Consider the following 27,221-nt stretch of genomic DNA (forward strand, 5'->3'; position numbering starts at 1 on the left):
GTTTTGTATGCCTATTTGGAACCTTTAACCTGTCTCTTCTCAATTTATTTTGTAAAATTCCTAATAAAAAACAATCTCTCCTTATTTCCACATATTAAGGTATCTTTTTCATACAGGAAATGAAAAAAGTTAGCTTTCACATTTAGTGAAACACTAGTTGCTTGGTAGTTAAATACAGAAAGTATAACTTGCACTTTTACAACATAGGCAGCACTTCTGAGGGCACTTTTGCACAGATTAGTAATAGCATAGTCTTTCTGTTGCTTTGTACTTTATTCTTAAAATAGGGATATGAAACAATGAAATGAGTTGGTGATACAGAAACAAAGCAGTAGAAAAGATGCCCCTTAATGCCTACAGAACTGTTATAAGCTATTCTGGAGAAGCATAAAGTTGCTCGTTTACTTGTTCTTTGTGTTGTAGGTGCAGCTCAAAAGAAGATGATGGCTACCAGAAGACATGAACAAAGGTTTCTGTCCTATAAAAGATATGAAAAATACTCTTCATCTAGTTCTGTCTTAAACTTTTAGTTTCCAGCATTTCAGTTTAGAATTGATTAACACTGCTGCAGTACTGATAATTGCTGAAACATACTTCCTGTATTAAAATTTGTTACATAGATTGTTTCATTTCTGGTTGGAGATATTTCTTTTTACTGTGATTAAAAGTAGGTAAATAAACATTACCCTTTAAATGTAGTTTTCTTAAAATGATAGGATGATCGAACAAAGTCTATGACACTTAGGAAAAAATCAGCCATTATATTTGGTTAAAATGTGTGCGTTAAGTAAATATTTAAGCAGATTTTGTGCTTTTTTTCTTTGACTTCAGTAGGTTCATTATATATTTTAATTCTGTCAAACTTAGTTGTTGATACAGAGACTAGCTGGCAGAGGTTATTCAAAACAAGTGGATTTCAGTTCCTCTGCAGCTGATGCTTCTTGTTGGCAACAAGAGAAAATCTTTAGCTCTGGCTTCAAAAATCTCTGGAATTGAGGACTTTGTGACACTCTTAAGGAACACCTCCAGTTTTGGGCAATACCTGTCCCAGTAGCCTGAGGTCTCTGAGGAGAGTAGAGTAGCTGCAGCTGCCACTGCAGTCAGCTGAATTCTCATGGTTGTGGCTGGGTGCAAGCAGAACAGCTGTGCTACAGAGTGAATTATTTCTCAGCTGATCTAAGAGGGAGGATAACTTAATCTTTTCCTCCTGTACACAAAGATATAATTCGTATCTTCACCAGAGGTCCTCTGTACAGAAAGTTTGGCTGAAGCTACTGTGCTGATTTCTGTTTCCTTCTCCCTCATGGTGACAAGGAGCTTCACATTTCACATACTCAGTTTGCCAAGCATTCAGAAAAAACAAGATTCCAGCCCTGTGGAATTAGAATGTGTTTTTATTACCTTGGTGTATACTACTATAGTTTAAGAATTAATTACCATTTAAAAGTTTCTAGTAGAAGATAATGATTCCTTTAAAACCTTTTTAATAATACTTTATCTCCGTACATAGGGTAAGTGGCATTAAACCTCTGAAGAACCTTTATGTGTATATTGACCCCCACACAGAAGGCAGACCAGTCTGTGATACTGCTGGAGATAGAGGGATCTTCTACAGTCTGTGTAAAGTTGTAATGCGGGTGGAGGATGTTGGGAAGTGGCAATTGCTTGAAATTAATAAACTGTGCTTGAAACTTGCTTACATCCTGTCTTCTGTTGTGCTTAAAAATGTCCTACTACAAAACTGTGAAATATATGAACCATTTTTAAATACGCTAAAAATAAAGTATAATTCTTTGAATGGGGTTATCTGCTCAGGTGTCAGAGGCATTAAAGAAATTGTGGAAGAAGGCTTCCTAAGTATCTAAAATGGAGCTTTTGTTAAGTTGCCTCTTCCCCAGTTATGGAAGCCCTCTCAGCACCAAATAATTCATGTGGATTCACTTTGGGTTTTCCCTGTGCCATTTTTTATCTTTTATAGCAAGATAATAGCCTGTATGAGTCAGGGGATGAAAGAATTGCATTGGATTACAGTGAAGAGAAGTCATACATACAGATTAATCTTTATAAGGAAAAAAAACCAGTCCAATGGGAGTAGCAGCATGGTGAAGTGGGATAGAGTGTGTGTTTTCATTTATTAACTTGTCAATTATGTATCACATTATTAATCTTAACTATATTTGTGTGGGGGTACAGAAGCAAGACTACCAAATGCATCTCCTAGACTTTCATGTCCTTAAATAACTAAGACTTAATTTAAATTTATGACAAATACTTGTTCTAAATGAAAACTTTTGCCCTTCTTTATGTCATAAACCTTTTGAATTCTTCATTATCTTGATTATTTCTTCATAAACATTGATTTTGATGATTGGGGTCCAGATCTTTCTATAAAGTAGGTCTTGGATAATTATTCATAAAATAGTGAAAACAGAGTATTTACAAAGGTTCAATTTAAGGCTGCTTATGGGCAGGTAGAAATAAATATGTCATAACTGATACAGTCACTGTCTACAGCTGTTCATGGTTCAGTCTTAAAAGTGTGACTTCTCAAGTGAGAGTCCAACAAAGGTGTCTTTATGTTCATGTAAAAAGAAACTAGGGTCACTGAGGACAACTGAAGTATACCCTGTTTAAAGAGTGGGACTGATACTAGCTACCAAGAATAGTAAGAAAAGAAAGGCTATACAGCTTTAAAGAGAAACAAGAAGTTAATAACAAAGGTTACTGGGCACACTAAGGCAGAGAAAGCTCTTCAAAAAAGAAAGCACTCCTGATTTCCAGTAACATGTCAAAAACCTAATCTTGTATTGTTACAGGAACTGGATCTTTTCATAGACTTAGTGAAACTCTCTTTGACATGTTCTACAAGTTTCTGAAAGCCAATTTAAACCTGCAGCTACAATAGACCTGTCACTTTGCAGAGGCAGATTTATCACAGAATCTGATACGTTACCTGGCAGAAGTATGATTTCTTAGAGGATGCAGGTGAATTTCTTCATTGCTGAAAAGACAGGTAATCACCCTATGTCATCTTCTGTCTAAGCAGCATAAAGGGTATCTAATAGCCTGGGTTTGACATTCTGCATATCCAGTTTTCAAACAGAGACATTGATGCTCTTTGCTCTACCACTTGGAAAACTCCTTGCCTAAATGGGAAGTGGAAGGGGGGTAATTAGCACAAGCTGGAAATACAGCCACTTCATTCCTTGCACTCTGACTGGAGTATTAGGATCTCAAAAGGGATTGGTGCAGCTTCTACAGATAACACTGGAAGGAAAATGCTCTGAGGAAAGCAGCCTGTCCTGTAGGCTGCTGGAAGTGAAGGTGATGTGATATGAAGCCAGCAGCACATACCAAACAGATCACTCAGGCAGTGAAACATCTGTCCTTGGAGCCAGGATTGAACAGGATGTGATACCAAGTAACCCTCTGCAGTTAGCCATGCTCTGAGCACAGGGCAAGAACAGATGACCTGCAGCTTGGAGAGGACTCTGACAATTTGATGTTGTTTTCTGTCATTTGTAAAGGTTCATTTCGTAGCAGCCTCACTGCTGCCATAATTCTTGTCCAATGTATAAAACCCTCAGTTAGTGGTTATATAGTGGGAAATATTCTTCCTGCAATTTATTGAATTTGAGCTGTACTATAGGAAAGAGTAAGAACAGTGCTGAACACATTAAAAGGAGGAACAGCAGAACTAATATTCTTGATTTTTGACAAAAGTGAGTTTCTTCTGCAAATACCATTTACGGTGGCTTTGAGCTGTCACACTCACTCGTCTGTGAATTAACCTGTATTCTTTCTGCTCCTAAACCCTGCTCTCAAATGAGGAAGCTGAACTTCACATGTTCCCTGTAAAAGGAGCTTTAGCTTATCTAAGTACACCTAAAGCTCAGACATTCTACAAATCTTTCTCCTATGTTAAAACAAAGCTCATGCTAAAAACATCATCCATGTGAGATACTCAGTGTAGAACAAACCCACATTTGGGCTGCAGCTTTTCCATGGGAAAGAACAAAGTTTTGCTCAACTAAAGCCAAGCTGACCTCCACACCATGGTTATTTGTGTACCCACTAAACAACTACAAAGGTAATGCACAGAATTCTGTAAACAATTTGATAAAATTCACTCTGGATTTCATATTCAGACAGATTAAGCCAGCTGGATGAATCCGGTAAAGGCGCTCTTCCTTTCAGCCTCTTGAATGAAGATGCCACATTATGGCTGAACATGAGGACTGCCTGCAACAACTCTTCCTTTGGTTATCTCCTTCCCATAGGATAATGACAATTTGGTTACTCTTTCTGTGAGCTCTTAAGTTCAATCTGAAATGTGCAAAGTGCCTATCTGTTTTCTCCCCCCACGAGGTTTAAATAAATCTGGCAGAGCAAATTTAGGCATAGAGGTACCTTCCTCTTTTACAGAGAATATCCAAGCACTCTGACAAGGAAGGAAATGGGTGGTTTCACAACTTGACCCAAATTGCTCTGCTAGCTCATGAAAACTAATATACCAAGTCCATTCCTATTTGCAAGTAATTTGCAATCTGTTTCTGTTTATAAGGACTTAATAAAAAACTCAGCTATGTTTACATAAGAATCCCAAATAATGTCTAGATCACGCTTCTTTTTTCCTTAAGGTTTTTTTCCTCTAAAAATAATCCAGAGATTCTCATACCATGTAATAAATTTTATAGTAGTTGCATATATGCAACAGGGAGCAATTTAAATCATCTCACAGAAGATCTGCTTATCACATTCTGCTCCAAAGACTGAACCTAATTGTGTGCCACTAACTTCCAAATTTGTTTGGGACTCCCACAGGAAGGTGCACACCACATCAAAACACAGGTAAGAAACTATTGCCAATGTGTCACTGTCCAGCTTCCTTGCTTTTTCCCAGCTGACCCTCCATGAGAGAAATTCTACTGTGGCAAAGTACGGTCGTGTTCAGAGTATGTGCTGCAATGTTATGAATTAAAAACTATCCAAACTTTCATAACACAGCTAGATACTGGGCAAAAAGAAATAAATATATAAACTGAAACCAACAAACACAGCAGTCTGGTTTTGGTCTAAAAAGCATTCTATCTCCAATCTCCTTTTCCCCATAACCAGGAGAAGCCCAGTGCCCCATGAAGAATATCCTAAGTATTGGCCAGAATACTGGCCAGAAGAAGAAAACTGATACCAATGTGTCTCTCTGCAATAGGAATGGTAAAAGGAAATGAAGCTTGAAAGGCACAAGGGAAACTGTTATTTGGTTTAAGCTGATTTTGCATCAAATGCAAGCGAAAGAAGTTAAAAAAAAATTTTAGTGGTTTCTTGGTTTAATATCCACCACAGAGGTAAAATATTATCTGCCTTTACTTAGCACTGCTTAAGCCACTGAACTTCCACAGGATTTTACAAAGTAGGGGAGAACAGATTGGCAGAAGCCACCATCATGGTTCTCCCAGTTTCCAGTTGACTCCCAAGAGAGACAACCAAGCATATTTTCATTCCTTTTCCAGATTTACTATATAAGCAGATGGCACACCTGCTACAAGAATGTCCTGCAACAGGAAATGCAATCTCACGGAGATTCTTCCTAAATATTTTGGAATATATAGTTTACAAAAATCAAGCAAAAACATACTTCAATAAAGCCCCCTTCCAAAACTTACTCATGTACTCTCTGCTAGCTATAGCACAGAGTACCAAAATTTGGGACAATTCCCCTCTCCACTCCATTAGTCTGGCCTTTCTTTATCTCTTCCAACAAGCTCAAAGGGAAAGCACATTCTCAGAGATGAAGAACCATGAAGAAAGTAGAGGATTTGGGACAAGGAAGTGCTAAATTTAAGGGGATTTTTGTGTTCTTACCCCATATGGCAGAATTTGTTTGTCCTTGATGGGTAGATTAGCAAGAACTAAATTTGAAACAAACATATGTAAGGTTTTGCTAAAACAAGATAATCATTATTGAAATGGTTCTCAAGTAACCATTTTAGAGTAATTATGTCAGTTCTTGGGGCATCTAATTTCAGCATTGCTAGAAGATAATCTAATCATCAGTAGCATCATCGAAAGAAAATGCAGCCATAGTAGTAGGAGTGGAAAGGTGCTTCTCTTCATTGAAATTCATACTTTTGATTATGAATAGTCCAGCTCATAATTGTTAAAACTTAGTGTTAGCCACATATTTTGTAAAATAATGTTTTCTTCTGACATCCAAATCCTTCACAAACACACTCAGAAAAAGGAACAGCAGAAAATGTTAAGATAAATGCCATTATCACACTTGGATTTAAGCGTAGGGCCGGCTGCGGTATGACAAGGGTTAATGGTTTTAAACTGAAGCAGGGCAGGTTTAGATTAGCTATAAGAACAAAGTCTTTTACAATGAGGGTCGTGAAACACCAGAACACATTGCCCAGAGATGTGGTGCAAAATTCAAGGTCGTGTTAGATGAGGCTCTGAGCAACCTGATCTAGTTGAAGGTGTCCCTGCTCATTGCAGGGAGGCTGGAACTAGATGATCTTTAAAGCTCCCTTCCTGCCCAAACTGTTCTGTGATTCCTGTCAGATCCCAGTCTATGCCCTCTCACTCTGATAACCTGATGACTACTTCTTAGTAGAGTGTTTCAGCCAATTCTACAACCCTACAATTGTGATTTAATCTAGATCCCATTTACTGGAATTGTTTACAGCAGCTGCATAGCAGAACAGCACAAAAGCCTCACTAAAGTTAAATTACGTTCACTGCTGTCCACTTCTACCAAGCCAGGCACACTAATGAAGGAAATTAGATCGGTTTGATACTGTTTGTCCTTGACAAATACAGACTGTGTTTTGTTCTGTTTTATTACTGCAGAATTTTATGTACTTAACGAAACCTTCTTTTACAATGGTAGACATTGCTAAAAAAAACAGTATTCTGTCCTTGTGTCACAAAAGAACTGTGAAGTCACACAGTTTTAGAAGATCAGGGCTAAAATGGAACAGTAAGATCAGAATTTAGCTTCTGCCCTTTTGTTGCTCAGATACTTTTTTAAAAAATGTTTTAAAATGTTCCACAAATCTCATAATTTTAAATGTCAAAAAGAAATAGCACAACATTCAGCAGTGCTGTGAGACAACAAAAATATCCCTTCAATGCAAATTGTAGTAACTTAGAAATTGTTTTGTTATCTACTTTTAGGTATGTTGTTACAAACTCCATGGAATTTCTGTAAGTACTTTAATTTTTATTTTTTTAATCTATGCAGATCCTTTGCAGATTTTTAAATTAACCTTCATATCAGTAGGTAAAGAATTCCTTACTTCATATCTGTAAGATTACCTATACTACTTTTATATAAACTACCAGGTAAAACATACATTTGCCATAGATATTTTACTGGCTGAAAAATATAAAACTCTACACATCACTAAATCTTAAGGTGAACATATTTTTTATCCCTCATTATCATGAGGGATAGAAACTGGAGATACCATTATTTGCGTATGCAGTCAGGGAAAACAAGGAAGTGAATTTTTAAAAGTTCAGGTTGAAGTTTTCAATCTGCATAAGCATTTCCTATAGATCAGAATATGTGGTGTGCAAGAATTGTTTGTACTTGAAAGTACTGATGAGGTTCTTGCAGTGTTAAATTGGAAGAATAAAAGAATAAAATAAAAGAAAACCAGCCAAGCAAAAATCACCCTCCCTGCTGTATACTACTTCGTTGATAACAAAAACCAACATCAGAGTATACAGAGAATCTACTGAAGAAATTACACTAATTATGGATAATGTATATGTGAACATAACAGTTCTGAAGTGAAATTCCTAAGTGATATGAGATAATGATTCAACTTTTCAAAAAGTTAACTAAAACCACATAGGAGTTCCATTTCTTAGAGGTAATGTTGTTTTATTCCCATTACTCATGGAGAGTAATGTTTCATCTCCCGTTGCTGTAAGAGGCACGTTGGCGTCTACTGATCAAGGAAACCCTGTTTCTCTTACTTCATCCATCAACAGGTTATCAATGGCTGCATTTCTTCTTGAGGAAAGCAAACACATCACACTTTTTCACAGAAAAGGGGTCATATGAGGGAATTAATGGAAAAATATATTGAAGATTGGACCCATAAAGCTCAAAACAAACATCTTTGCGATGAACACTGTCATGTGAATACTTTTTTGTAAGACTATTGTATTAATATGCCTCCCAGAAACTACTTTCCCTCTCACTGAGGATGTTTTACAAAAGGAATAAAAATAAGCACAGCAGTAATTAAATACTTCTATTTATTTTTTCATTAATATAGTATTTCTTTCCCCATACATAAATAAAAAGAATCACTAATAATTATTGAAGAGCTATCAAAATAGGGTACTATTGAATTTGTCGCTTCTTTTGGAAGAAAATCTGCTTTAGTATTGTTCCGAAACATCACTGATGCCTACAGAACAATGAACCTTTTCTACCCCAGCCTGAATTTCCATAACAGATCCAAGGCACATAACAGTGTATTAATTTTATGAACCCGTTTTAAGCCAGTACTGAGAACAGAAATATACCACATCAAAAGGTATTAAGAATTATTATTTGAAGAGAAAGTTCATTAATGATAAGGGCAGATTAGGCTATTGCCAGATGGTGCAGATTCTACTGGTAAAGATTAGAGTTTTGATTTCTTCTGAAAGAAGCTGACAATAGCATTTAAACACTCATCAGACAACCACCTCTCCGTCAGGACTTCACACTCTTTACTGTTGACTGCATGGAGCTTCTCCTTTTCCATACTTCGTAACAGTTGCTTTGACACTGCCAAGGACTGGAGGAGGAAAAGAGGAACATTAGGAAGTTAAGTATTCTATACTTTTTCTATACTTTAATTTAAAGTTTCAGAAAAATAACACAAAACCCACACTGGAATCCTAATCCAGTTGTATTAATATTGCACCTCTTAGCTTTTAGTCAACCTTTTCACTGGAAGTATTTATTGCATTTAATTACTAAAAGTGCTAATAAGGTGGAGGAGGCTTATGGAAAGCAAAACAGCAGCCCACTAAGTGCTCATAATCACAGTAGATGCCATAAGAAGTGAAACCCACTCCACTGTCTGCAGTGTCAAATGAACCCACATTATCAGCAGCTGGCACAGGTGTCTCCTCTTGTCCAATGTAACCTAATACCATTGTGACTTAAGTAGTTTTGCAAAACCTAAGCTAGCAGGATGACTGAATTCAGCAAAAACTAAAGTCACCTACTGTCATCTTGAGTGCACAGGGTGCACACAGTACAGTTAACGTTGTAGACCCAGTGGTAAGGTTCTTAAAAATAAACTATTGCCAAAATAAAAACCTAAGAGAAGGCATCCAAGGCAGTCATAGAGAGACTGCACAGATGGATTAATTAATTAGTTTTGAAGGATTTTCAGCCATTGAATCTCTGTGTACAGTACACTGTCTTAGATGCAGACAGAGTAGAAAAGAGGTATTTGTTTCCCAGCAGCACAGGGACAGATCTGTGCTTGAAGGAAAATATATAGAGCCTCATTATTTCAGTTAAGGATGGAATGAAACCAAGTGGTTTCATTTGGTAGGAGAATTGGGAGTGCTACAGGCTTACAAGGTGGAGAAAAATGTAAAATACTGACATTTTTGGGGAGGCTTGCATAAGCTTCTAATCTTGCCCAAACTTCCTTCTGAAAACTGTTGTCAGGGAAGACTTCAGTCACAAGTCCCTGGGCACAGGCTTCTGCTGCAGTCAGCTTTTTATTGAAAAGCAACATCTCACTTGCCTATGTGGAGAAAAGTAGAAAGTGTGATTCAACAAGACACAAAACTTGAGTAATCTGACAGGAAATCTACACACTTCCATGACACATTTATTTTACTCTCTTGCTCGTTAATATCTGCCCTCTGAAAAGAACACAGAATCACACAATGGATGATGATGGAAGGAACCTCCAGATACTGTCTACTTCAAAGCCCCTGCTCAAGCAGGGTACTTAATCCCATCATTCAGGCCATAATGAAGAGATTAATTAAGTATTACACCCAGTATCAACCCCTGGGCTATGCCACTGGTGACTGGCCTACAGTTCCTAATGTTCACTAAGAGTGTACATGTCTTTCTGAGCAGAGCTCCAAGGATGTAATCTGAAATTACCTCACCATAAATGTGTTTGTTCACTTTTGCAGTGACTCCAAGATTTCTAGAACATGTACTGGCAGGCTATGTCTCACTGAACATACTACTCTTGATACTTGGATGTTTATAAGCACTTGCTCTGCTCCTTACAGATTTAAACCCTGGTCAACAAAAATACACTGTATTGTGTATACACATGCATTATCAGATAAGTATTTAAAATTATACAGATTTTTTCTGTGGGATATCAAAAGAAGCAGTTTTCTCTCTGTTCTGAGAAAAGAAAATTTAGATTCTGCCATCTCTCTTGTCTTTTTTCCATTTTTTTTAATTACTCTTATTTAGTTTCCTTATTTCTAGAGTAGACAGAGAAAATAAGAGTATGGACAGAAGACCACATCTACTCTTACAGTCAGAAGACACCAACACACAAAGGTCAGATGATCCCACAGACAGTGCAGATATTCTTACCTTGGCTAAGCCCATGATTTTTGGAAACAGGTAAGAGGAACATCCTTCTGGGCTCTGTCCAAGTTGACTAAATGGGCTGTGAAACGTAGCCTGGGGAAAAAAAAAAAGAACAAAATAAAGCAAACCTTACAACAGAGCACAGAATTAAAGTACTAGGATTTAGTTTTCATTTTAAAGCTTCTGTGACAGAGTTAATCAAAGCCACACTTGAACTGTTACCATGATAGGCTTTAAATGTCATCTGCTAACACTGCTTCATGCTCTCAATGCAGGCAAGAGTTGGCTTTGTCTATATAATTCAATTTCCTTATCATAACAACCCCAGTGATGAAGTTACATTATCTGAATACAGCACTTAGAGAATCTAATATGTACATGCAAAATCTTTACAGAAAGGATGCTCATACACATCTGCCCTAAGTCATTAAATACATATTTCAAATAACTTAAAAGGTAAAAAGTATTTTTGCCTTTCTGAAGGCACACTAAGTTTATTCTGCTCCTGAAGAATTCAAGTCACTGAATCTTCTTTCCTCTAATTTTATGAAAATCTAAAAAGACCCTCCCTGTGCCAGAAATGCATCATGGGGTCACACAAAATAATACCATTTGTGGCAAGTTAGAACTGAACAGCAGAATTTTATGTTTCGACAACTCGCATCAAGTTTAGGCAAGAAAGACAAAATGCTTGCCTTTATTTCCATTTAAAAATATGAACTGATTACAAAGAGAGCAGAAGTTGCCAATGGAGCTTTCACTGAAACAGAAGGTTTTGAATCCTCTTCATGAATCTTCATTGAAAAAGAATCCCTTGTTATACTACAGAAGGCCACATGGTAAGACAGATCAACAGACTTCCTAGCAAGAAAGTGACATTTATAACACTGTACAAAAAGACTAGACAACATCTGTCAGGATGCAGACTGGTATTAGACATGCTTAAGCAATGGGAGATTAAATATTCTGGGGGACAAACTGGTGTCCCACGCACTGGAGCAAAACCCAGTGCAGAAGGCAACATTAACTGATCTGTTGTCAGACTGGGCTGTGCAGTGTCCCATAAGGTGGCTGGTAATGATCTGCTCTGGGAATACCTGGCTGAGAATAAAACCAGATCCTGAACATAGCAAAGCTGGCCATTTCTGGAGTGGGTAGTCAATGCTTAAGGCACTCCAATGAAACTACTGCAGAGTGTGAAATTAAGTAGTAATTTGGATGAAAATGACCTTACTGCATGGGAGTTCACAATCCTGGAAAGGGAAGAACAGAGAACAATCACCTTGGAGAAAGGTTTGATAAACTTGAGGTTAACTGGAAAATTTCCATGAAGGATAACCTAAATGAAAGGTTAGGTTAGACCCTACAGAAATACTCCAAGAACTATTACCAAGGGCACAAGCAAAAGCTGAACCAGTGCAGATAGGAAGGTACTAATTCAAGTATGAATTTCAAGCCATTCAAGAAAGAAGGATAATATTAACAGGACAAAACATTTAATGCTTATTTGGATTAAACTTCAATTAAATCTATACTAACTTACAGCTGTAAGGAGATATTATGCTGAGGGGAGGTGATTAGAATTCCAAATAGTCTTAATAAAATTGAGAGGTATAAGTCAGAAGACACTATTTAGTACAGATAAGTTAAAGTTTGTCAGGAATAACTTAGTATATAATATATGTTATACAACAGGAACAATTATTTCACTAACAACTTTACAGTTGTTACATCAGGTGTTATATCAGATCACAAGTACATAAATCAAATAACAATGTGGGATGTCAAAGCAGAAATACAGTCTGCAGAATATGGAGAAATTCTTCTGCTTCACTTTGCATGAGTAAGACATGAGCTGGAGTGATGTGTCCAGCTTGTACCACTGTGCTTAAAGAGACACAGAACAACTGGAAGGAGTCCAGAGGAATGTGACTGCAGGCCACATGAGGAAAAGCTGAACAAACTGCAGCTGTTTAGCTCAAAAAAAGAAAAGACAGAGAGAGTGAAGATAAACCTGAGCTATATCTAATAGCCTAAGTATGCTGGTGGCTAAGCATATTTACAGCTGTTGTAAGGGAGGATGAAAACAGTCTGTTCTTTAAACTGAGGAAAAAGAAACAATAGGTTCACCCTGTAGCAAAAATAGACTAGATGGGAGGGGCAAAAGAGGGAGAATCCAACAATTCTCTAGTAAAAAAAGAGATCTGGGGACCAGAATAGACTGAACAAACCACACATTATTACAAGCATGTCAGGAGTGCATCGGCCGTGAGTGATCCTGTAATGGATCACTTCAGCCAGCTACTGAACTTCTATTCCATAACAAACTTTTGCTCCCCCTCCCACACCTGAGAGCAACCTTACAAGCATCATTTCACATCATGATAGAAGAGAGGCTCTTAGAAAAGAGCCTTTAAACTGGAGACAGTAACTTGATAACCATAGTCACAGCAGGGAAATTCCATGCATATTAACCAGTGGTTGGTGCACCCCTGTGCTGGTAATTAATATAGGCATTTCTTGATGTGACATAAAATGCATTTAGACTTTTTTAAAGTGTTCTTTTCTCCCAAGATTACCCCAAATCAAATAGTATTTGCTAGAGAAAGAGGCTTAAAGACTGTCTTGGGATCAGCTCTGCAATGTACTTACCCTGTCAGAAGCATAGACAATGTCACACAACCCAAGGACTGTTACACAAATTCCAATAGCTGGGCCATTTACCACTGCAATCAGTGGTTTAGGAAAATCAATAAAATGACCCACAAAATCTCTAGAGAGAAGGGAAAAGAGAAAATGTAAGGTGCAAGAGACATCTCAAGTGGTTTTCATCCAATATAAACAACTTTCAAAACACGTGATTAGATACTGCATAACAAAATCCATGAGCTAGATAGAAACTGTGTAGCATATCTTTTTGACCCTTTCAGAAATGAATTCTGACAAAATAAGAACTATCTGAAACACCTGCATTTCCTTAGCAACTAAGAATCAAACGTACATATCAGCAGAGCTTTCCTAGTTCCTGCAATCAAGTTATGAAAGTGTTTTCCTCTTCAGCTACAGTTACTGAATACAGTTCACTAACAAGAACACTCTTTTGCCTATACATCCATCCCAGCTCCACCCCTGAGATAGCCATTCCCTTCACAGACTGTTCTGCAGCAAAGCCCCAAGAGGAACCAAAATTGCGATGTTACCACAACACAGAATCCCCTGCTGCTCTATTGCACAGGTTTGAGAAGGAGCCTTTTGTTTCAAAATAAAACACTTCCCAAAAGCAAACAGTGTTGTAAGAACTCCAGTTCCCTGACATCTCTGTGCATCAGCTGTAATGAAGCACTATGTTTGTGTAATAGTAACAGCACAGCAAACACAAGCTTCTCACAAGAGCAAGATCAAAGACCATAAAGCACACATGAGGCTCTACATTGTGCTGAACACCCTATAAAGCACTGCAGGTTGGAACACTTGCCAGGTACCACTGAGTAACAGCTTCAAAACAGGTTCACACTGCATCGTTATCACTTCGAGGGGTAAGTGTGATCCACAGACAGCTTGTCTAAGTAAAAGCTGAGTACTTTACTTGCAGTTCATCTTTAAAATATAAATAAAAAGCATTGGGTTTCTGTGTATTTTAGCTTTTCCATCAAATTCAAGTGCCTGAGGGAACAATCAAACTTGCAAGCATCTCCCAAATGCAATCATCACATACAGAAGTAAAAGAGAAGACAAAATCTGCTCAAGTAGGGAAAAAAGAAACATGCTGTTTGTCCCCAAAACCTCTGTGTCAGATGATACCCTGATCAACTTGGTCTTAGAAAATAAATTAGTTAAACAGATAAATTCACTTCAAGATGGAGCCAAGATCTCAGAATTACTGGGTAATTTTGAACAAGTTCATTCCAGCTGGTCTCTATTCAAAAGAAGTCTGTCATTGAAGGAATTTGACATGTCCTGCTAGTGTGGACACTGTTGGATATCAAAAAACCCACAATTTCTTTCATATAAATTTAAAACAATGATGTTGTCATTATATCTGGATGTACTTTGGGGACCAAAAAATGAAATGAAGTCTTCAGCATCACTGTACTTAAAAAGACTTCTAATATTAATCTCATTTATTTCATACAATTAATACTTGTTCCTCCCACATTATCTTTCTGTTTATGCACATGGTGAGCTCTTGGACACAGTCATCTAAATAGACGAACAGTAGCATAACTGGGTCCCTGCAGTTGTGTTTTCTAACAAAGCCTGCAAATTATATTTAACCCATTACAGTAACTTATACATATATGAAACCAAGATGTTCTACTTGAGTAATACTGCTCCATCTTTTGCCGCCTTCTCCATTTCACCAGGCTGGATATTAGCAAAATTATTCAGGTCATTTCCACTACTATAGTAGTCTCCATTTCCTGCAGAGAACACATATGAGTAAATGCACCAGTGGTTTCTGAATAAGTAAGAGAAGAGAAGCTTTCATTTATTAGATTTACAAAAGAAATTTCATACTAACCGTCTAACATTATTAAGCAATTGCAGGGATTTTCTCAAAGTATACACACTATCTTAAAGGACATCTGCAGCATAAAATGGAGTTTTGACTGACAATTTGCTGAAAAAAAATTCTTTGGCTGTAAAAAGCCAAAGAATATTAACTGTGAAATATTTGAGGCAGAAAATTAATTTTTTTTTCTCTAACAGCATCCGATGGAAAAATATTTTGTTTCTTTCCCTCTATACTTCCTCAGGGATTTTTTTTCTGTCATTTCGCAATCATTCTAACAGTTAGATGTGGGAATCTTTTTCTTTTGAACAGGACAACGGAAATGTAAGTTGATGCATCTCCCTTAATCCACCTTCAAACTGATGAAGGAATCAAAAGTGGACAGAATAACCTACTTCATACGAGGTAGAAGTTTCACATTTTTTGTGATCAGTTTAGGAAAAGGTGATCAATTTGTGATCAATTTAGGATAAGACTGGCAGTACTGCATTGAAATCATTGTACTGGAAGATGGATTCTTCAGCAAGAAACATATAACCTGTTAGTGAATGTATAAGTCAGTTTGAGGTGCCACCAAAAAAGCATGGAGCATTTTAAAGCTAGACTGCATGACTTAATTGTCTAAATCATCCCATATTTCATGAGGACATTCACAGGATGGGACCTTTCATGCGTTGGCACATCCATTACTTTACACTGCAGTGCTCTTATTCACTATGTAAAATGCAATAGAAAGGTTTGTGCAGAGGTGTTTGCTATTTACTCAGACACTCCAGTTGTGTGAACTACCCTTTTTATTTTGTAAGGGCTGTGGTGCCCAGTCATTGCTACTGAAAGGAAACCCAGGAGCCTGGGAATGGGAACCAGCTGCTGGTAAAGCAGACAGTGGAGACAAATATGCATGCAATTACCTCAGAGTAAGCAGGTTTAAGACCAAATTCACACTACTTAGCTGCCAGCCAAAGCTCAAGTTTTGGCTAATTTCCTAAAAAGACATACATATGTGCAATGAGGATGGGCCACGCAGGCAGTGCCTGCCCTCAGTCCTTCTGTTGCTGCTGACTGTCCTTGCCACCACGCTGTTCAGTCAGCATAAGAAACAGACCAAAAGAGTCCTCTAGAGAACCAAAAGGGTGTGTTCCCAGAGTAGCTAGAGTTCACAGGCAGCATGAGTTTGGGCTGCCCTTTCAGTACTAGTGCTGCAGTCATCCAGCTGCATACATCTGGTGACAGGGATGTACACAGCCCGGCCAGGTTGCAGCTTCCCTGGCCAATCCTTTCCTGTGGTAGCCATAGAAAAAAAAAGAGAACGAATGTAAAATACCTTTTTTTCTGATGATCATTGGTAAATATGCAGTGCAAACTTTCTACTGGCTCTGCCAGTACAGGATTTCAGATGCTTGTTTTAAGTGTGTTCCAAATGTATCACAGAGGTAGAGAAAATTGACTAAACTCATACCAATGAACTCCAAAAGCAGTAACAAAGATGCTGTGGAATAAATATATTAGCTACTCAAAAGTAATAAAGCCCTTAGGAGTATTCCATGTCCATATTCTCATCTGAGAAACACGTTTTGATGTAACAGCAAGCTTGCTAAAGAATTCAAAATGCCACCTTGAAGTAATTTTGCCAAGGCACTTTGGAAAATCTTTGATCTATAACAGAAGAAAGAATTTCCTTACTTACACAGTTCAATCTTAGCCTAAATACATGTAGATAGTTCATGTCAATACTATACTTTGGTATAATACAAAACATACCAGTAATAACTGCTATGGTGGAATCATTTTTTCCAGCTTCTTCAAGTGCTTTGATAATTTCTCTGTACATCTGCATAAAAGGAAAATCAACAAAGTACAAATGTGATGCTACAAAAGAACACAAAAATGAGATTGACACTGACAACAAGGAACTCAAGAGACAGATTAACTATGATCCTTTAAAGTACTGAAAAATTTTGCATGCACAAAAAGTTAAGTATTACATGTGAGGTACTTCTAACCATAAAGACACACACTTGCAATACTGAAAAATTCCAATGCAAATTTAAAGGACAATATAAGGTCCTTTGTTAAACAAACACTGACTGGAAGCTAATTTTAAAATTTGAGAAGTAGTTAAGTGGGCAAAATAACATACTAAAAAGTTAGCAGCAGTGGGGCAAAGACCCTAGTTCTGGTATCTTTGCAGTTGTTAAACACCATGATCATTATGCTTCCAACATGATGGACTTAGTCATGAAGATAACTGTGGGAAGTGGAAGATTACCTACACATGCATGCAACGGTGCAGAGCCAAACGCTGCACAAATGCTTCATTACACAGATTACAGTCAAATCTTGCATGCACAAAACAGGCCATGCAGTTTGCCATTTTAGTTTAGTGCAGACCATAATCCTATATTAAGTTTGAATGAAATCAAGAGACACAAAAAAGCCTAATCTGTAAAATTTTAGCTGAATGATTTCATTTTGTACTGGATATTTATTCCTTAGGTTGTCACTGGAGTCAGGATACCAGCCCCTCATAAAATTCAGACCACCATGTTTCAGTCAGTTCTTCTTAACCTGTAGTGAGGATTCTTTAAAATTTCAATAGTTTACCTGGGAAAGAAAAAATCATTAATCCTCCCAAGTTAACTTCTTTACCTGATGGTTGATGGCATTTTTCCTATCAGGTCGGTTAAACATTATCTTTGTGATATTGTTTTTGGTAGTAACTATTAATGTTTCATAGCCATCATGCCTGCCCTCTTCCGGAGAAGCATCTTTCTTCTGGCTAGCAGATTCTGCAGAGACCAGACTTGAGACAAGTTCAGCATATTTCTGCCTGGCATTATCCTGTAATAAAAGGAAACGAAAAAAAAAAAGAAAAAAAAGGAAATAAAGAAAAAAATATTAAAAGAATAGGAAAAAACCCACACACAATATTATGAAAGGCTAAAATGTAAATCAGTTATAGTACTAATAAAATGGGTACCTGGAGGGAAATGAGGGGGAAGGGGACTGTGCTTCAAGACAAAAGAAAATAAAAATCTCAATTAGAAAGCATTCTAATTAGGGGGGTGACAAGGGGAACATGTATTTAAACACTGCACAACAAGCTTAAAGTCATCTGAAAAGCAGCAGCGATAGATCTACAAAAGTAGAAGTGTATAAATGCTGGGATGATGAGATTTATTTTGTTGGTGAAGTACTCCCATCCACATCTAGGATGACCTTTGTCATATTCCCAGAATTTACACATTTCCATGGATCTTCTGTTTCTTCTTTCCAGTGAAACACTTCTCCAACAAAGCTTTTATTTTAGAATATGTTGGTCTGAAAATCAGAGTGCTAAAATGGGTCTTATGGCATTTTAAAATTGCTTGAAGACACTAGTTTTCATTTAGCACTAGCATGACACACAGAAGCCTAAAGAATCCTGTCTCCTTAGCTCTACATTAAACAGTGATTTAAAAGAATTTTAAGTTCTTGGTTGTTACAACCTATTTTCTTGAAAGCATAATATACTTTGAAAAATTTTATAATCCATAATCTGTAGCACATGAAATTGTCTATCCACTCTCCACTCTAACATCAAGACCAGATTCTTTTCCTTAAGTGTTTCTTCACTACTCCTAAAAGCAGGGCCATCAAAAAAACCCACAAAAATATTAAGATACAATTTTTTTTAAAACAAACAAAAAAAAAATGCAAAAAACCCCCTCTGTATTAAGGAATACCTTTGACTGACCTCAACAACTACTGCTGAACAGCAGGCCTAATGTAGCAGTAACACAGCTGATTTGAAAAGCTTGTTTCCTTCATTAAAGAATAACTGAAGAAATCTTGGTAGCTATATGTGATGTCAGACTTACTACAGTCTGCATGAAAAAGGAATGCTTATGTGTATCTGCATCTTTATTCTTCCTGCTTGCTTCACTTGACTTCTCTAAAGGTTATGAAAGGTATTAAAGAGGTCAAGATATACTGAGAAAAAAAGAATGAAGAGAGGCTCTCCATACACCACTTTTTTCTAGTCTTTTAGTCAACAGCATAAGAGATTGATTTTTTTAAAATGACGAAGTTATTAATATGCTGGATTCAGAGATTTGGGTTTTGTTGTAAGAGCTGAGAAGCTCAATCCATCTTTCTCAAAGAGAACAGCAGAATAGATCATAATGTGAAAAAAAGTATTTTCACTGGAAATCACGATCTATGTAAGATCTCTTACATTGATACAAGCTGGTAGTAATAAAGTAGAATTAGGCTTACACACTAAACAAAAATCTCCAAACACTGAAGCAGTGAAATGATCGAGGAATACAGTGCAAAAACATTTTGATGGCTGAAGCAAAGTTGCTCAACTAGCATGTAACAGACATCAGCCATTCACTTACAGATCAGGCACTTCGAGGTAGAGTAATCTACAAAGTGAAATTATAGGTATTGTCACCTGAGACAAGTTGCCAAGAGAATTCCATGCATCCCACTTGGCTTTCTTGACAAAGTCCAGCATACCTGGTTTTGGAGCATTGCAGGGACCTTCAGTAGCCTGAAAAGAGAGCAAAACAAACTTACTTAAACCCATGATTAAAGTTCAGATGCCTAGGTAGAAAAGACGATAACTATTCAGAATATTTATCTGACCTGGATACAGAATTTAACTCTGAGACAGGAGAAATACCTAGTAGTTGGACAATATTCAGATAGTTCACATACCATGAACTTTTCAGTGTCTGCTATTTTCTGACACCTGGTGCTGGGCTTTCACAAGTAGCCACCCAGTATGAGACACTGGTTTCCAAAACACTTAAGCTCTCCTACCTCAAAAACTGCAGAAGTTTTATACTTAGAAAGAAAATTACAGCCTCATAAGCTGTGCGAACAAAGAAACCATTGCATAGGATCTTTTAAGTTGGATCTTACTTCAAAGTTGGCTCTACTGTGAGCAAGAGTGTTTGACCAATTGAACTGCAAGAGTTCTGAGCTATCCTGAAGTATTCTGTGATCTGTTTTCCTGAGGAAAAGTACACTATCGGAGAGAAATATTTCAAGTGGGAGGCAGGAAAGAAAGAAAGAAATACATTTATGAGCTCACTATTAGTAGTTAGTAAAGCTACCTGGAACCATCACCTGTCTTTAAGATTTTATTTAAAGAAGCTATCAATTGCCTTCTTCAATATAACAAGCCACAGCCTGTAGTGACCCTGCAGCCAACCTTAATCCACAAATACCTCCCCAAATACCAGTACAAACCCCACTAAGGACCTGCAGCTATTTTTACAAAGGTCTCCCTCCATGCTGTAATAAAGGATAACCTTCATTCAAAGTGTGGTGGAATGGTTCCTTGAATTAAAAACAAAACCAAAAAAAGCCAAACAAAACCTACAATGACCATACTAAAAAAAAGAGAGAAGAAACCATCAGGAATCAACCTTCAAATGTCAGCACCATTATATTATAAGCACTGCTAACTGTAGATACAACAAATTTAAGAGGAAGTATACTCTTTTTTTCTCAGGCATAAGCCATTTTCCAAAGCTGAATCTATATTATTATATGGAAGGCATCACGCAATGGATGTAATTTGGCTCTATTTCTTTGAAAACAGGTTTCTATTCAAAGCATGAGTTATAAGAAAAAACAGGTTTGGCTTCCCTCAGAATTTAGGCAGAGTTTAAGGGGCTGGCATTTCAAGAACAGAATTCAAGCACTTGAAATGAAGAGCTTGTTAAGACAGAATACATTTGAACAGTCCCTAAATCAAGTAAATATTTTACAGGTCCATCCCCTCAGGTTATAAATACTCCTTACAAAATGATGTAAATCAGGCCTACCTGTTTAAACAGAGCATAGAGTTTCAACTTAGTTTCGTTCCCAGGATCCTTTTTCAAAAGCTTCAGTTGCTCCTGAGCCTTTTCAAAGTCCTTCTGGCTGACTTGCATGGTGGCTGCAGTCATGTGCAGGTGAACCGCTGGAACGCAAACAGCTAGTGTTCGTCTGTGGGTAAGTGGGGAAAAAATCCCATTACTTGTTTTTTGTGTAAGGCTAGGGGAGAAGCAAATATGCTGCTTTTAAAGACATTTAAAATATACATAAAACATACCTAGCACACTAATCAAAACATCAACAAGCAAGATACTAAAAATTACAAGAAAGTTGCTTTAGAAGCCTGCTTTCACTGCAATATAATTAACCTTTGGAAATTATCACTTTTTATTAGTTATTTAAATTTCATTCCCCCTGTACTTGGCACCTTCAAGAATGTGTTCAGTTTTGGGCCCCTCGCTAGAAGACAGACACTGAGGTGCTGGAGCATGTCCAGAGAAGGGCAAGAGAGCTGTGTCTGGAGCACAAGTCTGATGAGGAGTGGCTGAGGGAGCTAGAGGTTTTTAGCCTGCAGAAAAGGAGACTTGGGGGAGACCTACCTTTCTACAACTACCTAAAAGAAGACTGTAGCCAGCTGGCACTTGGTGTCTTCTCCCAAGAAACAACTGACAGGACAAGAGGAACAGCTTCAAGTTACACCAGGGGAGGTTTAGACTGGTGAAGAAATTTTCCTAATATCCAAATGAGTGGTCAGGCATTGCTGCCCAGGAAAGTGGTTGAGTCACCATCCCTGGAGGTATTTAAAAGATGTGTTTATGTGGCATCTGGGGACATGGTTTAGTGGTGGACTCAGCAGTGCTGGGTTAACAGTTGGACTCGTTATCCTAAACGCCCTTCCAACCTAAATGATTCTACAATTAACAGCTTTATATGCCTATGAATAGACATATTGACAGTATGCAACCTGTCTGTTCTTTGTGATCTTTTCAAGTGTGTGTGCTTTTATCTAGAAACACTTCAATTTGAAAGCCTGGTTCTCCAATCAGGGCAGCATAAGTGAAGACTAATTTCAAACTGTACTTTGGAAAAGGACTGGCTGTAAAACAGCCTGTAGACACTTAAGAAAAAAAAGGTGGTCAAAACATTCTGAGAGAACAACCTTCCATCAGAACAAGGCAATTCCAACAAAATCTCCCCCAAAACCACCAAACCCCACTCCAAAGGACCAAATCTAACCCAACTCTATAATGCTTTGTAAAAGCAGGTTTACTTCAACAGTTAGGAATCAAAAGCCAAGAAGTCTAATAACTTTGGCTTATTTCAAGAGGGCAAAAGCACATCATCACAGCATTCTCTTGTTAAATTGCAATATACATCAAGCATTTTTACTATTTTTAAAATGTTCTCAGTTTTTGTATCAACATTCCTCCATTTTAGTTAAAAATGAAGAAAAAAAGCCCAGCTTTTCCCATCCTAACTCACTGATACAGCTGTTGTCTTAGAGCATCATATATAATAGATTTCATAACCAGTCACGTTTGAAAAATCAATGATTACTTCAAATGAAGATTGATAGAATGCTTAATCTATTTAATGTTAATATTTCAGTTACAGAGCCATCATTTAAAAATCATACCTAACACGAAAACTCTCCCTTTTTATACACACCTAACGAGAATTTAAGAAATTCTACTGCCTACTCATAAATATCCTCGTTGCTCTTTTTTTGTAAAGAAAATTTATTATGAGTTGCAAGCCTAAAAGTTGCAGGCAGACAGTGCGAAGAATGCCAACTATGTGCCATCATTTTTATTCCTCTTTCATTTTATGGAGATAGCTTGTCTAGGTGTCTTGTAAAAATGCTTGTAAGATCTATTGGGTCTTTGTCCTATTATAGCTCATCTGCATTAATAAAATCTAGAGTTCCTGGTATTTCGGAGATACCAAGTTTGAATGGCAGACATGGAAAGAATTTGAAATTCTTTCAAAATGAAAGAATTCCAAAATCTGCTTCAAAATCTTATGCCTGTAAAAAGAAACCTATCTGAACAATATAAAGTGGACTAGGCTATCAAAAATGGCTGCAGGAACAGAAAGTCCTTTTACTTCAGTTGATCAGCTGTAGGCCTTAATTATTAAGATAGCAGTGCACCCAGACAAACCAGGATTAAACATCTGCCAGTTTAATTAACATTCAAACTGATGTGTTTGGAAGACTGAGTCAGAGTTTAACAAGTTCATCCCTTAAACAACTTGGATGCTATGTAGCCAACTTAGAAACTTCACTTCCAGGATCGATAAAAGACCTTCAACAGGAAGAAGTGTACCTAAACTGATACAGATACAAGGTTTTTAATACTGCATTTCTCTGATTGGTCTGTCCTGGAAGCCCAGAACATGACACTTACTTTCAGATCCTATTCCCAAACATGTTTTTGAAGTCACATTTACGGGAAGAAGAAAATAGGAGTGTGGGAAGGGCAGGGTTTGTTTTGGTTTTCCTTTGTTTTCCTCCAATTTTACTATTCATTCTTGGAATTACTTGAATGCTGCTGTCCCCAAGATGATCTGTGTATTTAGTACAAATTTTCCTGTCAATCTAGGCAGTGACTAAAGTGGATTCAGTGTGTAAAAATGGATCTATAGGCTTACACCATGTTTGACAATGTGGACTTCACTCCAGCCTGGCTGTGGCCAATATTATAAAAAGACTTTTTAAGACTCTCCTTTATATACAATTTGATAATGACCAAAAATTAACAAAAGTTGAGGATGAGCAGTTGAGGAGAGGGGAACAACACAGTAGCCGGTCTGAAGGTATGTACACACATATATTTACGGTTAAAGGTTTTCTTGCATTTAGCAGGTCACAAGTTCTCTTCCTTATTAAGGATGCAAAGTGGACAAGTCAGAAGAGGACGAAAAAACAATTCAGTGAATAAAAAAAATTGGGCTGGGGAAAAGTGGAAAGATCTTTCAGAAAGTCCAGATTCAGAGTGACTTTCCTTTGCTGTTCAGTTTTTACTTAGTTAAAAAATGTTAAGGCTAAGCTAATGCTATTATTTCTCTATTAAATTAACAAAGGATGAAAACACAAAAGAAAGATTAAGTTATTTCACATTTTATTCACCTTGGGCAGGACTTCATTCTTCAGAGGCATACACAAATAGCAGGAACAGAGCTCCTTCACCCCAGTTAGATCATAGAGCAAGGAGGAGAGGACTTGACACCTCTCAGCAGACACAATAGCATTGCCATCTCTGGGACTACACAGTGACACCATGCCAGAATCCCAAAGACAAGAGAAGAGGATGCTGTAGTACACTATGGGAATGACTTGCTCCCTCCATTTGCTGCTCCCCTGTTGTGACACTGAATCCTTCTTAGTCACTCACTGAGCAAATCCATGCCCCATTTTAGTGGCCATACAAGACTTTGTCAAAACCACACAAGGCAGGCAGAGAGCCTGGAACCTGACCTACAAGCCACCAGTGTCAAACTTGCACTTGTTTTAATCTAAGCAAAAAAAGAAGCCTAGGAAAGGCAATCAAAAAAACCCTCTGTATTACCCCTTCTCATCTACTCACTGCAACAAAGCTAAATAATTTCCTTCACAAAGTGTCTTAATTTAACAAGACAAATATGTTTGCTAAGGAGGGTGGGATAGGAAAAAAACAGGCTCTTCCTCTAAGTTATTACAACTTCGAAATTAAGAGGCTTCAGGCGAAAAGGTGTGGAAAAGAAAATAACAGCTCTTTGCTGAAAAAAAAAAATATATATATATACACACGCACATACATATATATATGTAACAAAACAGAACTACACCGTGACCGAAACTTTCACTGAACACAATTAAGCATTTTTTGCCTTTCGGCGCAGGTATAACCACAACCAGCACGGGGCGCCCGCGGGCTGCTCCTGCTTGCTGCGGAAAACCAGGGCTGCCCACACAGCGCAACTGGGAGCTGCTCCAGGCAAACAGGGCTGCCCACACGGAGCACAGGGAGCTGCTCCAGGCAGGCCGTCTCCCACAGCGCTCGCTCCAGACAGTCCACGCCGGGCCGGGTCCCCTTCACTTCAGCTCTGGGGGCGGCAGCTGGCAAGGGATGGAGGTGCCGGCCCGGCCGGCGAAGAGCGGGGAGACCCAAAAGCCCCACGAGGCAATGGCAGCCTCCGTGACAGCAGAGGTGGTGTGGGACGGCCCTCGCCCCCCTTCCCTCCCGGGGTGACCACCGCAAGGATTCTCTCACAGTTCTCTGGAGCGGGGAAAGGGGCGGGGACACACGAACAAGAGCTCCTCTGCTACAGCGGGGATGGGGCTTCCCTTAAGCGATTTAGCCAGTGTGCCGAAGTTAGTTAGCTTTTCGATAGGACAATCATTAAGGCCCGAGCTAGAAAAACAATGAAACCTGATGTTTATCTTACCCTAGCAGAGACTAGGCTCTCTGTGGAAAATTCACCAAAAAGTATGAAACTATAACACAAACCTTCCTCTTTATTGCCCTGCACCCTGTATGGGCAATTAGCTGCCACTGCCCCGCTGCTACAAATTACCTTTGCAGTAGCGACACCCATAGAAAAGTGGTGAGGGCCCGGCAACCTCACCCAGCTGGGTAAAAAGCCAGCTCCCACGAGAGAGAGAGAAGCAAGAGGAGTCACAACTTGGCAGAGCAGTGACAGTCCACGACAAATGCCTGCGCACTCCTGCAAGATCATTCACTGGGTAGTTCGCCTGTTGTACACTCTGAAAAAAGAAATAAATCCTGGTCATCGCTACCTGAACCTGAAACATCCAGGCTGACAATCATTTCATATTTATTTCCTTACTTCAGACATCTCTTTGTTGCCATTTAATCGTTCAGGATATCTTGGAAGCCCACCGTTCATCCTGCTCACTCTAGCTCTTCACATAAATGTCTCTTATCCCAAGAAACATTCAAACATAAGACTCCTAATTTTCAGATTTTAAAAGTCAGTTACACTGAAAGTAGTTTTTCACTGTTTAGGTGATTAACAAAAAGACTGCAAAGCCTGTTAAAGACAGGTCTCTAATTACTACATAGTTCTGTCACTTGCATAAAGACCTTATAGAGTTAAAAACGTCAACATTTTGCAAAATATTGACTGCTCACTTCCTAACTTTTAAAGCAACATAGTAGTTTTCTCAAGACTAAACAGAAGCCAGAAGATCTCTTTGCACACAAAACATCAGACACACTTAGCAAAAGAAAGGATGGATATACCTGAAATCCATCTTCCATTTACTTAATACAGGTTTTCTTTAAAACATTAGTAGAGCCTGGGGAAATAAAGCACACACAAAAGCAGTTAAAAATCCTATTAGAATTAAAAGCAGTGGGTGGTGCTAGAAACGTGGTTTTAAAACTCCTGATGGAAATGGAAAATGCTCATTTTACATTATTTTAAGTAGCTTTAGAGAGATAAGGAAGAAAAAGAATAGGAAGTGTTGTCAGACAGAAGCAAGCAGTACACGAACTGTCACACTCCTGGAGCACCTTTTGTCCATTATGTGTAATACTTCAGATAACATGTATAACAGCTCTTCTGTGACATGATCACTATCTCAAGGTGCTCTCATCTTTTGCGTTGCTCTTTCCATACATTCCTCATGCAGAACAGTGATGGGCACAGTAACCATCCCTTGCCATTTCACACACAGAAATGGTATTACAAGAACAAAAAGTGGCAATCCTTCTGCTCACGTTCCTTCCAATTTAGAAGAAAATTAAACAAAATACTGGTTTGCTGCTGCTATTGTAGAAAGAGTTGCATGAGTTGGTTTATGTTGTTTTGTTTTACTTTTTTTTTAGGTACAATACAAAGCAATCAACTACAAACCCCCACATGCGGTCGGCACAGCTGCAGTGCCAGCCACAGTGTCCAGCAGGACAGTGATGTGACAAGACAGGAGCGCAGAGCTGGCAAGGATCTTCTGAGCACAGCCCAAGGCTTTCCCTGTTGCCCTGTGAATCTTCTGACCACACCCCAAGACTTTCCCTGTTGCTCTGTAGTGCTGAGTTATTTTCCCAAAGCTTCCCACTTCCCCCTTTCCTATTCCTAGTCATTTTCTAGCAGGATGGAGAAGAGACCCCCCAGCAAGCCCAGGGTGGCCTGAGTGGAGGAAAGTGCTGTCCAGGAAAGCAGCTCTCCAGAAGAACCCCATAAGGTGGCCTGGACGGAGGATGGGGGTCCCCAGGAAAGCAGATCTCCAGCAGAACTCTACCAGGTGATCCTGGTGAAACCACCACAGATGCAGACATGTAAGAGGCCCTG

General features: G+C 38.3%; 1 protein-coding gene across 3 annotated transcripts; it reads right to left on the reverse strand.

Moving 5' to 3' along the window:
* Positions 1 to 8,263: 8,263 nt before the first annotated feature.
* Positions 8,264 to 26,228, reverse strand: ECI2 (enoyl-CoA delta isomerase 2). Of its 3 annotated transcripts, none has more exons than XM_018076878.3 (11): positions 26,171 to 26,228; positions 25,482 to 25,671; positions 20,933 to 21,069; positions 19,549 to 19,647; positions 17,760 to 17,951; positions 16,872 to 16,941; positions 14,916 to 15,018; positions 13,250 to 13,370; positions 10,601 to 10,690; positions 9,633 to 9,776; positions 8,264 to 8,807 (listed from the first exon to the last, which is right to left on the reverse strand). In XM_018076878.3, exons 1-11 carry the CDS (start codon positions 26,186 to 26,188, stop codon positions 8,652 to 8,654), a joined length of 1,320 nt encoding a protein of 439 aa, XP_017932367.1. In that variant the 5' UTR covers positions 26,189 to 26,228; the 3' UTR covers positions 8,264 to 8,651. The 3 variants fall into 3 exon arrangements, with proteins under 3 accessions (XP_017932367.1, XP_017932365.1, XP_017932366.1); XM_018076876.3 differs by having other exon boundaries at positions 20,933 to 21,095; XM_018076877.3 differs by lacking the exon at positions 26,171 to 26,228 and adding an exon at positions 25,755 to 25,784 and having other exon boundaries at positions 20,933 to 21,095.
* Positions 26,229 to 27,221: the final 993 nt, after the last annotated feature.

This window comes from Manacus vitellinus, unplaced genomic scaffold (genome assembly GCF_001715985.3).
Source record: "Manacus vitellinus isolate BGI_N305 unplaced genomic scaffold, ASM171598v3 scaffold_33_pilon, whole genome shotgun sequence".
Classification (NCBI taxonomy): domain Eukaryota; kingdom Metazoa; phylum Chordata; class Aves; order Passeriformes; family Pipridae; genus Manacus; species Manacus vitellinus.